Raw genomic sequence first — 17397 nt, forward strand, 5'->3', positions numbered from 1 at the left:
TAAGAAAAGAAAATCTGTCACTGTTTCCATTTTTCCCCAACTATTTGCCCTAAAGTGATGGGACCGGATGCCATGATCTTAGTTTTTTTGAATGCTGAGTTTTAAGACAGTTTTTTTCACTCTCCTCTTTCACCCTCATCAAGAGGTTCTTTAGTTCCTCTTAACTTTCTGCCATTAGAGTGGTATCATCTACATATTTGAGGCTGTTGATACTACTCCCCACTATCTTGATTCCAGCTTGTGATTCATCCAGCCTGGCATTTCACATGATGTACCCTGGATAGAAATTAAATAAGCAGGGTGACAATATATAGCCTTGATGCACTCCTTTCCCAATTTGGAACCAGTCCATTGTTCCATGTCTGGTTCAAACTGTTTCTCCTTGACCTGCATACAGGTTTCTCAGGAGGCAAGTAAGGTGATCTGGTATTCCTATCTCTTTCAGAATTTTCCAGTTTGTTGTGACCCACACGGTCAAAGGCTTTAGCATATGCAGTCAATGAAGCAGACATAGATGTTTTTCTGGAACTCTCTTGCTTTTTCGATGATCCAACGGATGTTGGCAATTTGATCTCTGGTTCCTCTACCTTTTCTAAATCTAGCTTGAACATCTAGAAGTTCTTGGTCCATGTACTGTTGAAGCCTAGCATGGAGAATTTTGAGCATTACTTCGCTAGTGTGTGAGATGAATACAACTGTGCAGCAGTTTGAGTATTCCTTGGCATCTGGGACCGGAATGAAAAGTGATCTTTTCCATTCCTGTGGCCACTGCTGAGTTTTCCAGATTTGCTGACATACTGGGTGCAGCACTTTAACAACAGTATCTTTTAGGATTTTAAATAGCTGAGCTGGAATTGTCCTCTGCTTTTCCCCAGTCGCATACTGGACACCTTCCCACCTGGGAGGGGCTCATCTTCCAGTGTCATATCTTTTTGCCTTTTCATATTGTTCATGGGGTTCTTTCAGCAAGAATACTGGAGTGGTTTCCATTTCTTCCTCCAGTGGACCATGTTTGACAGAACTCTTCACTATGACTTGTCCATCTTGGGTGGCCCTGCAAAGCATGGCTCATAGCTTCTTTGAGTTATGCAGGCCCCTTCACCACAACAAGGCTATGATCCATGAAGGGGAAATGCAGGCTGTTGAATTCAAGTGAAACTCCTCTGAAGACAAACTACTTGATCCTGGGCAGCTTTTAAATTGTTAAGTGTTTCCTGTCTATGCCAGGCTGACCTCTTCTAGATCCTGCGTCAGGTCAATGGGTTTGGGTTCTGTTAGTTACACTGGTTGATTTTGTTTTGTAGGAAAAACTCATCAACAAATAGGAAGAAAAGTCAAGCAATCTTTCCAGATTTATTACCTGCCACTCCGTACTCCTACCCCCCAACTGAAAAGATGTAATATACAAGTGAGTCTAGATTTAAAATTGCTGAAGTCAAATCTTAAAACTTCACATGGGCCACATGACCTTGAAGTAGTATGTGATCATATATAAAATATAAAAAACAGACCTTCCAAATAAACTCATATACATATTCTTTCTGCATCATTATATGGACAAAGGACATCAACTGAAAATTATCCAACTCTGATGCAATTTTTGAAAGCTTTAGATTACAAAGCCTAAAGTAACAGGCATTTTATTTTTTATGGTTTTGTTTCCAATTGTCCCCCTTTTCTGAGGTTCATAAAAGTTCCTTTAAACACTAAACAGAAATTTATTCTTCCCCTCATCATCAGTCTCTGGCACAACTTTAGTGTTGGGCAATTTAAAACAAACGTTTCCTATTTATTGTAAGTAAGAGGGAATCCTCTCCCTAATTCCCAACTACAGGGATGTAATTGGTTTCAAATGTTTGCTCACAGGTAGAAACACATAACCAACTACTAATTCCTAATAAAGAAAATGTAAAAATAACAACTATATATTTTTCAGGGCAAAGTAAGTTTACACATCAAGCTGGTAATAGCAACTATAAGTGGTATGATTATACACTGTAGATTTCATGACTCAATACATTGTGTAAAAATTTCTAAAGCACCTAGAAATACAGTAGAATTTTTATATATAAGTGTATTTTCTTTTGCCAGTTTGTAAGCTGGACCAACTAACATGAATCATACACATTTGGTAGCCACTTTTCCACAAGAGAATGTGGTTCTGTTCAGTTAAAAGACAAGACATTCTTCAGTGGAAGAACACAGACAACAGTCAGTCAGCAGAAACCTGTCACCAAGAATAAAAAATGTGTCAAAAGACTAAAGTCACAAGCTCCAGGACACTGAGACCAGGCTCCAGTTCATTTCAGTTGTTTGCTCACGTAGCAAACCTGACATGTTGGTGCATAAATTCAAAGAGAACACAAAACAACCAGGGCTGAGTCTACTACGAATGATAAAACATTTCAGAGCTGGTCTGTGTTATGGTCTATGACAGCTTAAATCTAAAGGTGCAAAGTAAATGAAAAATGGTAGTCTAGTTAAACAATACAGAGTAAGTTTTCTATAATTGGAAGGATACCTGTTGTGTTCGGTGCACACACTTAACAGCCATCCACTTCTGCTCAGAGCTAAAAGGGTATTCAGCTTTTCTGATATAATCCTGTTGCAGTCCATCAAGACCCATCTGTATGGCACAAAAGAAAAGTTAATTCTCACCAATTTTTTTCCTTTAACAAAGAAACAAGAGTCACAACTTGTAGGGAAGCAGGTTAGAGATACCTGGATTATTTTCAAACAGCAGCACTCCACCTACACATACCATTCTTCTCTGAAAGCAGCACACATGTTCAATGTGAAAGCCTGGATATATAGATAGTCCAGGGCACATATGCAGAGCTATATGCAGAGCAAAACTTCAACACCGACTATATTAAAATCTCAACTGGCTCAAACTCTGGGAAGAAGTAGGGTAACAAATAAAGGTGTCCAGCCAATACATACGTATAATCAACAGAAGTTTCAAACTCAACTCCTCAGTTCTCAAATAGGGTAGATACTCAAATCTACCCTGCCTGCTGCTGCCATCCTACATCCTCACCCCACCACTGACACGCTGACTACGACTAATGCCATGCAGCTCTTCTTCCTAGTACCCTTTTCATTTCCCAGCAAACACTCAAAAGTTTTCTTCAAATTATTCAAAAATCAAGTTTACTGCTCCTTCCTGGCTTTTAAAGGTCCTCCAGTAACCCATCAGACAGCCAACTCAACAAGCCTCTAGGCCACTCAAACTGTTCATTTCACTTAGGTTAACCAATTCAAAAGTCACAATTCGGTCTATCTTTATGTATTCCTCAAGCTTTTATTCTTGCTCTTGTGCTAGCTTACACCCCACTCCATCCTATCTAAATCCCTCCTTCCTTTCAAAGTTCAGGTTCCAAGTCTTAAAGTGCATTCTTCTTATACATGGCTCAGTGCTAAGACTGTCTGCTACCTTGGCCTGCCTTTTATTTGTTCCAGTCTGTCACTATTGACTTCCTACCTACCTAAATTGTGAGGTTCCCCACCCATAAAGAGGTGGTTTCATGTTCTTTATTTCTCAAAAAGAGAAAGTTAAACATAATACTCATTATTTAACTTTTCAATATCTTTAAAAAAGTGATACTATGCTATTTTAGTTACAAGGAAAACAAATGGTAAAGGAAAGTGACTTCTCATTAAGGAAGTATATACATTATAAAACCATCAATTTGACTTTATCAAATTAATATTATAACAACCTACATTTTGATACTGAATCTCAACAGAAGCAACCTCATTCAGAGACATCCTATTTTATACACATTTCCTAAAACTACTCTTAAAAGTAGTTTTATTTTTGTTATGGGAGTGCCAGGTTGGACTTTTAGGTTTCTCATTTAATCAACTGTAGGACTTAGAAAAGGAGATCAACTGGGGTAGAGTCACTGAGATTAGCACCCTATCTTCCCAATAGAAACACTATCTCTACATTCATTTTAAGAAATTAATAATGGAAGGAAAGGGAAGACTGGAAAAAAAAAAAGCTGACTTCTCATGTTGGCCTTAATATCTTTACATGGAAATACTGAAGAATGTTGCCTATTTCACGTTTGAAAATTGGCACTTACCAGCAATTACACATATTTATAAAACTTTTCATACAACACTCTGAATATTACAAAAAACAAGAACATTTCTTTGTAAGAATAAACCCCTAACTGGTCATTAGTTTGTATGCTGCATGGAGGAGATTGAAAGTTATAGTGAAAACCCTCATGCTCTGTATTTCCAGAAAGACTACAATTGTTTCCCAAAAGGCAGTACAAACTATGAAATCCTGTGCATCTTCTTCACTCCACACCTAAAAGTCAGCGATACTCAAATCCATGGCTTCATATTCTCTTGTGAGAGTGACGTTTTCACATGTCAAAGAAGAGAGGACCCGGCACATACCTTCATTGCAAGAGCAATTAAGGCTCCTTCCGTTGGTTTCCCCATTAGAGTGTTATTTCTAATTACAGCATCATTGCACACACAGCCAGCCTAAAAGAAATACACAACTATGAACCCATCACTGCATCCTAAGTCAGCATGAAGAAAACCACTTTCTTATAAAGAAAGCAGTATTTACCTCAACAATTCTGCTAACAGATGGGTTATAGAATCCATGGACAACATCACCATCAACAATCACTTCCCCAAATGGATTGTAGCCAACTCCAGTAACCTAAGGAACATAAAGTAGAGTCAATAATACACTACAGTAGGCAGTGACAATACTTATGAAAACAGAAAACTGATGAGCTGTGTTCATCATGACACTATTAAATGTAGAAAAGCATTTACATTTATCTAAAAGAACATTTAATAGTAAAAGGAATAGATAGTAATTTTCACCACAATGATAAACCTACAGTTAATTCCATATAAATAATTAACTATTATGCTAATTAATAATTATAATACATAGTACATTGTAAGTAAACAATATAATTCCTAATATAATTAATATAACCTTCTATTGCTTCTACTTAAAACATACTATAAAAAGGGAAACTAAACCATGAAAATCTCTATATATGTGTTTAAATTTATACAACATTACATTTATAGGTGTGTGTGTGTGTGTGTGTTAGTCACTGTTGTGTCCATCTCTTTGTGACTCATGAACTGTAGCCCATCAGGTTCCTCTGTCTATGTAATTCTCCAGGCAAGAATACTGGAGTTGGTTGCCATTCCCTTCTCTAGGAGACCTTCCTGACCCAAGGATTGAACTCAGGTCTCCTGCATTGCAGGAAGATTCTTTACTATCTGAATCACCAGGGAAGTCTTACATTTATATAACACTACAATTTACAAAGAATTCCAATCTATTACATTTAACATTCAGGACAAACCTATGACCTAGACAAAAACAAAGTTCTTTTTGTAAATATTCAAGGCTCAGAGATAAATGATTTACCCTAGCACTCTCCAATTACTTTAACATAGTATGATACCCACCAATTTTAAAAATCAGAGACAGAGACAAGTCAGATACTTATATATGGCGACAACAAGCCAAGCCAAATACAAGTTAAATTTCACGAATAAAATAAGGCAGTTTAAGGGAATTAACAGTTAATGCTTGACATACAAAATTCTGGGCTTAGAACAAAAGATAAATTTATATCCTACCTTTCATACATGGACCATATAAGCACAAGTAAACCCAATGACCCTTCCGAATCATCCAGAAAAGACACATCCAACAACACAGCACTGGGTATCCTAAGCAAATCTAACATCCTAAGTATACAGTCTCATTTTAAGGCCTAGTAAAACAGAATTAAACAGACCCAAGTACAACTTCTGTTACTTTGTGAAATTCTTCCTTTGCTCACAGAGCTGGCTATAAATACATTTTAAAATACTGTTCCCATAACAAGTAGTATTAATATAAATTCCAGTCAGAAATTCTGCCACGATGAGCTAAGACTAAAACGTGTCCTCATACAGCTTCAAAATTAACCAATGCACATACACTAACATGCACTTCAGAGGCCATTCATATACAATTTTTAAAGTAGAATAATTCATGCATTCATTTATTCTTTCAACATGTACTAGTACAAAGCAGACCCTGTGTTGGGCACCAGAGTTTCTGCTCTATTATGCTCAGGGTATCATGGGAAGAGAGACAGAGGATTTCACCTAAACAAACAGGTAGGGAGCTATGAAAACATGTAACACAGGATGAGTTCTAGGTGATCAGCAAAGCTCTTCTGAAGAAATGGGTTAGAAGTGAGGTGCAAAGAATGAAGAGGCATTAAACTGTCCTAAACAGTGAGAACAGCACCAAAGGTCCTTAAGTAGGAGGAATTCTGTCACACTGCAAGAACCATAAAGTCAGTGTACTTGGTCTATGGAAAGCCAAGGAGAGATACAGACTGGGGAAGGAAGTATGGGACAGAACCCACAGAGCCATGAGTAGTCCCACTTCAGGACCCTGGTCATAATGGGAAGCCACTAAAGTATCTTCATTTAGGGAATTCTGAGAGGTTCCCTTGCTGCAGACAGAGCAAGGGTCCAGAGTCTGGTAACAGATGGATGTAGAGAGACAGACAGAAAGGTGTTGAGGGAGATCAACATATCTGCACTGCACAGCTGGAGCAGGATCAAGACTTGGGAGAATCACATGGGGTGGAAAAATACTCAGTTGTCAACTAACTTGCACCCTTGTGAAGACACCAGAATGGTTAGGAATGCTAAACACCAAGACTCCTAAAAAGGAATTCTGTTAAAAAAAACATCTACAGAGTACCTCAGCACGCAGGCCATCTGAAGTAAATATGTGGGTAACAGTCATTTCATTCTTGGTCAGCGTTCCAGTCTTATCTGAACAAATCACATTACAGCAACCTGAAGAATAAATCACCATGAGTCACCAAGAGTCATTAAAAAAAAAAGAAAGTTCACATTGAAAACAAATTAAAGACTCTAGAAAACTGCCTTGCTTCTCTGAATATTGTAAAACTCAAGCTCATGGATAACTTTAGGTTGTTTTCTCTAATCATATTTACTTTATCACAAGGTAGTTTCTGGAATTAAAAAGATACTGATAAATGCTGATTTTGTTTTATTTAGTTGAATTTCTACAAAGCTACTTGATATCAACTCTACATAGCAACTTTATATACTACATTTTCTAGAACGTTTCAAGGTTACCTAAATATAAACTCATGTAATTTTTCAGCCAGTATTTTAATGAGTTTTTGCCTTCTCAATATTAAACTACAAACTAGAAGCTAAATTTAACATTTTTGAATTCCTAAATAAAAAGAAGCTTCATAACATACATCAAGTTACCACAATTTTCATATCTTACATAAAATTACATTATAGCAATGTAACTATTGTATACTTACTGTTCTTAATAAATTCAAGAATGACAGTTTAGGATCTATCATTATCAATTATTTTTCTTGAGATGTCAAACAAGAATAATTCTCTGTAATTCCACAGTTTCATGTTACTTCATTTTAATATATATATATATATTTTATTGTAGTATAGTTGACTTACAATGTTTCAAGTACATAGCAAGGTGGTTCAGTTATACAAATACACATTTATCATTTTTTAAATTACTGTCCATCATAGGTTATTACAAGATATTGACTATGATTCCTTATGCTATATAGTACACCTTTGCAGCTTGTTATATAACTGTTTTTTAATTAGAAATCTAGCATTCTATTCATAATAAGTCAAAGAAACAGAACCAAAATGTTGTAATTTTTTTAACTGGGCAAAATTTCATGTTATGCTAAAAAAACTATAAAGCATATATACTATATATTATGTATACAAAAGCTTTTCTACAATGTTTGATAAAAACTTGAAAAAGAACATCCAAAAAATACTGGAGATATTGGAGAACATAAACTAAATGAAATGGGAGCAATTAATCTGAAATAGAGAAAGTGAAAAAAACTAGGTAAGATCATCATATAGTCCAGTTGTTTTTAAACATGACTGCTTATTTGAAATTTATCTCGAGCTCTGGAGATAAAAAGCAATACCTGAGCATTTGGATTTTTCAAAAAATTTCAAGATAATTCTGATATGCATCTGAATTTTAAAAAGTGATCATACATTTTTCTAATGGAGCCTAATGTTCGTGATATAGAGCTCTACTATTCTTCTGTTGACCAATCATGATACAAAGGTATTAACAGTTACATAATCACAACAGTAAAAGGTGTTTATCAGTTTTCATACTCAATAGCCAGACAAAAAATAAAAGATAACTACAATTGCAAGCCATAATGGGAACATGATTAATTTAACAATATAAAATAATTACATACAATTTGGGGGGTGGGGTGTCAAGCAGAGTGATGTGGTAAGTGGAAGTGCATACATGCACATGTCTTCATCCACCCAGCCAGTTTGTGTCTTTTGGTTGGTGCGTTTAATCCATTTACATTTAAGGTAATTATTGATATGTATAAACCTATTACCATTTTCTTAATTGTTATGGATTTATTTGCTGTAGGTATTTTCCTTCTCTTGTGTTTCCTGCCTAGAGAAGTTCCTTTAGTATTTGTTGTAAAGCTGGATTGGTGGTGCTGAATTCTTTTAACTTTTGCTTGTCTGGGAAATTCTGAAAGAGATGGGAATACCAGACCACCTGACCTGCCTCTTGAGAAACCTGTATGCAGATCAGGAAGCAACAGTTAGAACTGGACATGGAACAACAGACTGGTTCAAAATAGGAAAAGGAGTACATCAAGGCTGTATATTGTCACCCTGCTTATTTAACTTGTATGCAGAGTACATCATGAGAAACACTGGGCTGAAGGAAGCACAAGCTGGAATCAAGATTGCTGGGAGAAATATCAGTAACCTCAGATATGCAGATGACACCACCCTTATGGCAGAAAGTGAAAAACAACTAAAGAGCCTCTTGATGAAAGTGAAAGAGAAGAGTGAAAAAGTTGGCTTAAAGCTCAACATTCAGAAAACTAAGATCATGGCATCCGGTCCCATCACTTCATGGCAAATAGATGGAGAAACAGTGGAAACAGTGTCAGACTTTATATTTCTGGGCTCCAAAATCACTGCAGATGGTGACTGCAGCCATGAAATTAAAAGATGCTTACTCCTTGAAAGGAAAGTTATGACCAACCTAGACAGCATATTAAAAAGCAGAGACATTACTTTGTCAACAAAGGTCCGTCTAGTCAAGACTATGGTTTTTCCAGTGGTCATGTATGGATATGAGAGCTGGACTATAAAGAAAGTTGAGCACCGAAGAATTGATGGTTTTGAACTGTGGTGTTGGAGAAGACTCTTGAGAGTCCCTTGGACTGCAAGGAGATCCAACCAGTCCATCCTAAAGGAGATCAGTCCTGGGTGTTCATTAGAAGGACTGATGTTGACGCTGAAACTCCAATACTTTGGCCAACTGTTGAGAACAGTTGACTCATCGGAAAAGACCCTGATGCTGGGAAAGATTGAGGGCAGGAGGAGAAGGGGACGACAGAGGATGAGATGGTTGGATGACATCACCGACTCAATGGACATGGCTTTGGGTGGACTCTGGGAGTTGGTGATGGACAGGGAGTGGTGATGGACAGGGAGGCCTGGCGTGCTGCAGTTCATGGGGTCGCAAAGAGTCGGACACGACTAAGCGAATGAACTTCTGAACTGTCTGGGAAAGCTTTTGATTTTGCCTTCAAATCTGAAGGGGAAACTTGCTGGGTGTTCTTGGTTGCAAGTTCTTCCCTTTCATCATTTTAAATATGGTGCCATTCCCTTCTGGCTTGAGAAATTTTGAGAATTTCAGCTGATAGCCTGATGAAGTTCCCTTGTGTGACATTTGTCATTTTTCCCTTGTTGCTTTTAATATATTTTATCTCTGTCTTTAATTTTTGTCTGTCTTTGTGTGTTCCTCCTTGGCTTTATTCTGCCTGGGACTCTCTGTGCTTCCTGGACTTGGTTGACTACTTCCTTTCCCATGTTAGTGAGGTCTTCAGCTATTATCTCTTCAAATATTTCTCAGGTCCTTTCTCTCTTCCTTCTCCTTTTGGGACCCCTGTAATGAGAATGTTGGTGCATTTAAGTTGTCCCAGAGGTCTCTTAGGCTGTCTTTCTTTCTTTTCATTCTTTTTTCTGTATTCTGTTCTGTGGCAGTGATTTCCACCATTCTGTCCTCCAGGTCATTTATCCATTCTTCTGCCTCAGTTACTCTGCTATTGATTCCTTCTTGTGTATTATTCATGTCAGTTTGCTTGTTCTCTAGTTCTTCTAGGTCTTTGGTAAACATTTCTTGCATCTTCTCCATTGTTTTCCCGAGATCCTGAATCAGCTTCACTATCGTTATTCTGAATTCTTTTTCTGGAAGATTGCCTATCTCCACTTCATTTAGTTGTTTTTCTGGGATTGTATCTTGTCCCTTTATCTGGGACATAACTTTCTACTTTTTCATCCTAACTTTCTCTAAAGTGGTTTTTGTTTTAGCTGCTGTGGGACTGTGGTTCTTCTTGCTTCTTCTGTCTGCCTACTGATGGAAGAGACTAAGAGGCTTGTGTAAGCTTCCTGATGGGAGGGACTGGCAGTGGGAAAACCTGGGTCTTGCTCTGGTGGGCAGAGCCTTGTTCAGTAAAGCATTAATCCAACTTTTGGGGTTGTCTCCCTTCCTGGTAGTTATCTGGCCTGAGGTTACCCAGCCCTAGTATCTAAGGGCTCTACGGTAGGGTTAATAGTTACCTCCAAGGGGAATTAGCCCAAGGAGGGAACCTTCCCCGACTGCTACTACCAGTGACCCCATCCCTGTGGTGAGCCCCCACCCACACCTCCACAGGAGACCCTCCAACACTAGTGGGAATTTTTGGTTCAGTCTCCTATGGGGTCACTGCTCCTTTCCTCTGGGTCTTGATGCAGGCCAAGATTTTCTCTGTGCCCTCCAAAACTGGAGTCTCTCTTTCCCCCAGTCCTGTGGAAGTCCTATAATCAAATCCTTCTGGCCTTCAAAGTCAGATTACCTGGGGATTCTGAGTTAATTCCTAGGTAGATTGATAAGGAGTCCAGGGTCCTCAAGGAGGAGAAAGGGACAAACTATTTTTTCCTCTACATTCCTTCATCCTAGTCATGTAAGATGTTTTTTTCTTAAGCTTTGAGTTGTTATGGCAACAATCTATTTCTTCTTAGACTAACTTTCTTTAAGCCCAGAGCTAATGATTACACAAGAAAACAACTCATCTTACTCAAGGGTATGTTTTTCCTTAAACTCTGTACTAATGATTATGTAATAACAATGCATCTTGCTCCAGAACATGTTTCCCCTTCTGAAGAACCTCCTGACTAATCCTGTTATCTTTTTTTTTTTTTTTTTTTTAATTTATTTTTTTATTTTTCAGTGGGTTTTGTCATACATTGATATGAATCAGCCATAGAGCTACACGAATTCCCCATCCCGGTCTCCCATCCCACCTCCCTCTCCACCCGATTCCTCTGGATCCCCCCAGCCCAACAGGCCCAAGCACTTGACTCATGCCTCCCACCTGGGCTGGTGATCTGTTTCACCACAGATAATATACATACTGTTCTTCCGAAACATCCCACCCTCCCCTTCTCCCACAGAGTTCAAAAGTCTGTTCCGTACTTCTGCGTCTCTTCTTCTGCCCTGCATATAGGGCCATCGTTACCATCTTTCTAAATTTCGCATATATGCGTTAGTATACTGTAATGTTCTTTATCTTTCTGGCTCACCTCACTCTGTATAATGGGCTCCAGTTTCATCCATCTCATTAGAACTGATTCAAATGAATTCTTTTTAACGGCTGAGTAATATTCCATGGTATATATGTACCACAGCTTCCTTATCCATTCATCTGCTGATGGGCATCTAGGTTGCTTCCATGTCCTAGCTATTATAAACAGTGCTGTGATGAACATTGGGGTGCACGTGTCTCTTTCAGATCTGGATTCCTCAGTGTGTATGCCCAGAAGTGGTATTGCTGGGTCATATGGTAGTTCTATTTCCAGTTTTTTAAGAAATCTCCACACTGTTTTCCATAGTGGCTGTACTAGTTTGCATTCCCACCAACAGTGTAAGAGGGTTCCCTTTTCTCCACACCCTCTCCAGCATTTATTGCTTGTAGACTTTTGGATAGCAGCCATCCTGACTGGCGTGTAATGGTACCTCATTGTGGTTGTGATTTGCGTTTCTCTGATAATGAGTGATGTGGAGCATCTTTTCATGTGTTTGTTAGCCATCTGTATGTCTTCTTTGGAGAAATGTCTGTTTAGTTTTTTGGCCCATTTTTTGATTGGGTCATTTATTTTTCTGGAATTGAGCTTCAGGAGTTGCTTGTATATTTTTGAGATTAATCCTTTGTCTGTTTCCTCATTTGCTATTATTTTCTCCCAATCCGAGGGCTGTCTTTTCACCTTACTTATAGTTTCCTTTGTTGTGCAAAAGCTTTTAATTTTCATTAGGTCCCATTTGTTTATTTTTGCTTTTATTTCCAATATTCTGGGAGGTGGGTCATAGAAGATCTTGCTGTGATTTATGTCAGAGAGTGTTTTGCCTATGTTCTCCTCTAGGAGTTTTAGAGTTTCTGGTCTTACATTTAGATCTTTAATCCTGTTATCTTAAGATGTATCTCGTGGGAGTGGGTCTGGTAAGACCTTTCTGTCGTTAGTAACCAACAAAAAAGTAACCAGAACATATGTAAGGCCTTGATAAGACTAGCCTATGAGACACTCTCTGCCCCCTTCTGATGTCTGTGTCAGAAGCTTTCTCTATCCCTTTTTTTTTTTACTGTAATAAATCTTTTGCCACACCAAGTTTTGAGTGACTGAAGACAAGTCTCTGGTTCTGAAGCAAAACTGTCTCCTTCAGAGATCACGAATCTGAACCGTCCACCATAAGCTATCAATTCCCATCCCTTTGTCGGATCCCCAGGGTCAGAAGCCTGATGTGGGGTTCAGAACCTTCACAATAGTGCAAGAACTTCTTTGTATTATTGTTCTCCACACTGTGTGTCACTCACCCAGCAGGTATGGGCTTTGATTTTTATCATGATTGTGCCATCCTACCGTCTTATTGTGGCTTATTTGTCTTTGAATGTGGGATATCTTTTTTTGCTGGGTTCCAGTGTCCTCCTTCAACAGCTAGTTGCAATTTTGGTGCTCACACAGGAGAAGAGCATGTGCATTTCCTTCTACTCTGCCATCTTGAACTGAAAGTCACTATTTTTTTAAAACATGATTTAAGCATTAGAACATTCCATGATGCAGAAAGATTTAAAGTTTCCCTTATCTGAGTGATATGAATTTTTAATGACCTTTTTTGGTTAGTAAAACCATACTCAACATTGCTCTATGTCCACCACCACCATGTAAACCTCTAAGACAAAAGCTATAAAACCCTAAGATCTCTGCTAATGTAAACTAACATGTCAGTGGACAAGTATGCTCTAACCAGAGACTTACCCAGAGTTTCAACAATAGGTAGTTTTTTCACAATCGCCCTCTTCTTCACCATTCTCATAACACCAAGGGCTAGAGTCACTGTGACCACAATGGGAAGACCTTCAGGAATTGCTGCTACAGCCAAACTGTAGCCAATAAAGACATAGCATTTAAGTATAAATTCAGTAGTACCCACAATAATAATTTCAATTAGCTGTTACTTAGAGACTAAATAATGTAATGTAGACTTAGAGACTAAATAATGTAAAATTAATGCTGTCAAACCCATAAAAGGCCTTAGTATGAAGAAAAATTGATTAACATTTATTGGCCACCTACAAGCTACCAGATTAAGCACAGTGATTAAAGAATATACATTCTTACACCACACTGCCTAGATATCTACTCCAAGCTTCAATTTTTACCTGTGTGAATTTAAGCTATTATGCCTCCACCCCATAGTTGAGTTTCCTCATCTATAAATATAGTAACAGGTGTTCACACAAGAACTTGTACATGAATGTTCACAGCAGCATTATTCACAATACTGAAAAGATGGAAAGAGCCCAAATGTTCATCAATTGGTGAATGGTAAATTGTGGCGTGTGCCTGTACACGGGAGCACATAAAAGAGAATAGAGTACTGATTCATGCTACAAATGGAAAAACCTTGAAAACATCAAGCTAAGGAAAGCAGCAGGACACATGTTGCAAGATTTCACCTATATGAGATGTCAGGAATAAGCAAATCCAAAAAGACAGAAGTCTGTTTAGTGGCTACCAGTGGGCAAGGAGAGGGCAGAGTGGGGAATGAACAGGCACAGCGTTTTCTTTCAGGGGTGATTCAAAAGTTCCAACACTAGATGCTGGTGATGGTGGTAACAATATAAATGTACTTAACACCACTGAACTGCATACTTTAAGACGAAATATTTTATTGGTATGTGCATTTTATCACAACAAAAAATTAGTTCATTATTTCCCTTCATAATATTAAAAAAAAAAAACCTTCAAATTAAAACTCTACTTGTCCCATTCCAGGTGTTATCCCCTGACTCTGGTACAGATGAGGACAGGTACACATCCATCCTTCATTCTAACACTGCTCCCTGCATTCTCCTCTACTGCTCAATTTCTATTACCAACTTTTTCTTTAGCATGATCTAATTTGCCTCTCTTTCTGCCCCCTTCTGATGTCTGTGTCAGAAATGTTCTCTATCTCTTTTATACTCTAATAAAACTTTATTACACAAAAGCTCTGAGCAATCAAGCCTGGTCACTGGCCCTGGATTGAATTCTTCTCCTCTGGAGGCCAAGAATTCCAGCGTCTTTTGTGGTTCAGCAGCAACCTTTCATCTTGGGGACTCGTCTGAGATTCTTCAGGACAAGGTAAGGAGGCTTGGAGCTCTAGTTCTTTGTTCTCCTAACAAACACGTTTCCTGCTGTACTTTACTAACTCTACAGTGTGCTTGTGTGAATGAACGACCCACCCTGCGCGAAGCAAATGAGAAGCCCTGCTCGGCGGTTCCACAGTGACCTCGTACAGCTCATGGTAGAAACCCTGTCGGGGGTTTACACCGAGCTGCCAATGGACTTCCCTGGTGGCTCAGATGGTAAAATGTATGCCTACAAGGCGGGAGACCCAGGTTCTATCCCTGGTCAGGAAAATCTCCTGGAGAAGGAAACGGCAACCCACTCCATTATCCTTGCCTGAAAAATCCCATGGATGGGAGGAACCTGGTAGGCTACAGTCCATGGGGCCGCAAAGAGTCAGACACGACTGAGCGACTTCACTTTCACACTTTTAACTTGCCTATCATTACACCGTGTTCTACAACCATCATCAATTTTTTATAGGTTGATTCTAAAAGCTAAACCCAATAAATAATATTTATAATTACTGGCTGAATAGTACACACACTGTATAACCAAGAAATATGTGTTATCATTAATACTTCATTTTCTCTTTTGAACCTCTAAGTACAAACAGAAACTTCTTTACTTATGCTTCCATTAACTCTCACTGTATCAGCAAAGACAGCTATCATCATTTATAACTTTAGATCCAATGGACCTTCTCATTCTTTTGTATTTAAACTGTTTTATAAATAACTTACAAAGGAACAGAATGGATTATGAAAAACTTGTAAATTTTTATTTGAATGTTAACCCCAAACTGTACTCTTGGATTTGACAGTATATATATATCTGAACTGGATAATGTCCTTTGAATGCAACTGCTCATGAACTGTCATGAATAAACCTAGAACATATTTACTTTACAAAACAGTGATTTCAAATTAAAAAACCATTTTTAACAGGTTGTAGGTTTATCAATTCTGGTTCCTCTGTTTGCATCTCTCTCTAAAATGTAACACTTCTGAAAATGCTGCATAACTTTTAGGATAGTCATCTTCTTTGTAACACAATACCACACAACAAATTCCTTGCTATAGAATGATTACCTACAAGAGAATGCCTGTCCCTCTCCCTTTACCCTTAAAAATAAAGCAGTTCAGTGAATTCCCTGGTGGTCCAGTGGTTAGGACACAGCGCTTTCACTGCCATGGCCCAGGTTTAATGTCTGGTCAGGGAACTAAGATCCCACAAGCCACACAGCGCAGGTAAAAAAATAAAAATAAAAGAAGTTTAGTCACTAATTCAGGAGTTTGAGAAAATCTAGACCATAATCATTCAAAGGTTCGGTACTGAGATTTCACTTATATAATGACTCAATTTCACCTTCATCATTATAGCCTAGAGTGGTTGCTGCTTTGCATTCATCTTCTGGTTTGTGTAATAATTATGAAAACTCTTTTGTCAATTATGGTAAAAAAAAAAAAAAAAAAAAAAAAACCACTAACTAAATTTCTCAATTTTAATGAATGCAAAAAAAAAAAACCCAAAATTTTATCCCCAGACTACTTTTATACCTTTTTAAATGATAATGTAATAGTTTGGGCAAAATAACAAGAAAATTAAAGGATAAAAGAATAATAATGATTTATTTATTATTACAGAAGGGACAGGCTACCCACTCCAATATTCTAGGCTTCCCTTGTGCTTCAGCTGGTGAAGAATCCACCTGTAATGCGGGAGACCTAGGTTAGATCCCTGGGTTGGGAAGACCCCCTGAAGAAGGGAAAGGCTACCCACTCCAGTATTCTGGCCTGGACTATATACAGTTCATGGGGTCACAAAGAGTTGGACAGTAGTTTTAAAAGCTATTTATTCTTCTGCTTTCTCTTGCTTTACTCATTTTTAGCACAGTTGGAAATACTTGTTAAAATTACTATTAGAGTAATAAGAAAGCAAGGTATTTCAAGACAGGAAAAGTAAGGTCACTAGAGACCCCATGTGTATTTTAAAATTTATAAAAATGCAATAGACCCCTATGGTCATTGTAAAATAGAATGAAACTGTTTAAATGTTTGATATCTTGGAGGATCCTGAGGGAGGAATAAAAGTCACGATGTGTTAATCTTCACGAAGTACTCTTAAAAAAATACTCTAAAAAATATGAGTGCAATAGATGATATGCCAGTGATTAATAAAATTCATGCCCAATTTTAAATTCATTTCATATTTAACCCAACGCTTCTTTACATATATTGAAGTCAAGAATTTCAAGTTGCATTTTTGCTTCTCCAAAGAAAAACTATACTCCTTCACTCTATCACAAACATCTTTTAACTTCTTATTCATTCTAGTTATTCCTTGTTGATTCTAGTTATTCCTAGTTATTCATCCTAGTTATTCCATTTGATTTTTTTTTAATCCACTGGTTTTTATTCTAAAAGTTGAAATATTACTTGCTAGACCTATCACAGAGCTGTCATCCAGAATTTCTCCTTAAGAGGACTGAGTGAGTTCCACTTTTTCTTACACCCTATACAACATTGTCTTCCTTTCTTTCAGTATTGATTTGGTAGAATTCATACAAGAGTAGGTAAGGAATATATTTTCTGA

General features: G+C 37.8%; 1 protein-coding gene across 3 annotated transcripts in view; it reads right to left on the reverse strand.

Annotated features, from left to right (window-relative positions):
- The window catches only part of ATP2C1 (ATPase secretory pathway Ca2+ transporting 1), a 152524-nt gene that overhangs the window by 30226 nt on the left and 104901 nt on the right, over positions 1 to 17397 (reverse strand). For all 3 annotated transcript variants that reach the window (XM_065942785.1, XM_065942786.1, XM_065942787.1), the window contains 5 exons: positions 13450 to 13574; positions 6767 to 6864; positions 4595 to 4690; positions 4417 to 4506; positions 2522 to 2626 (listed from right to left, as the gene is read on the reverse strand). In XM_065942785.1, coding sequence (XP_065798857.1) covers positions 2522 to 2626; positions 4417 to 4506; positions 4595 to 4690; positions 6767 to 6864; positions 13450 to 13574 — 514 coding nt within the window. The remainder of the gene's footprint in view (positions 1 to 2521; positions 2627 to 4416; positions 4507 to 4594; positions 4691 to 6766; positions 6865 to 13449; positions 13575 to 17397) is intronic.

Source organism: Muntiacus reevesi, chromosome 8 (assembly GCF_963930625.1).
Source record: "Muntiacus reevesi chromosome 8, mMunRee1.1, whole genome shotgun sequence".
Taxonomy (NCBI): Eukaryota; Metazoa; Chordata; class Mammalia; order Artiodactyla; family Cervidae; genus Muntiacus; species Muntiacus reevesi.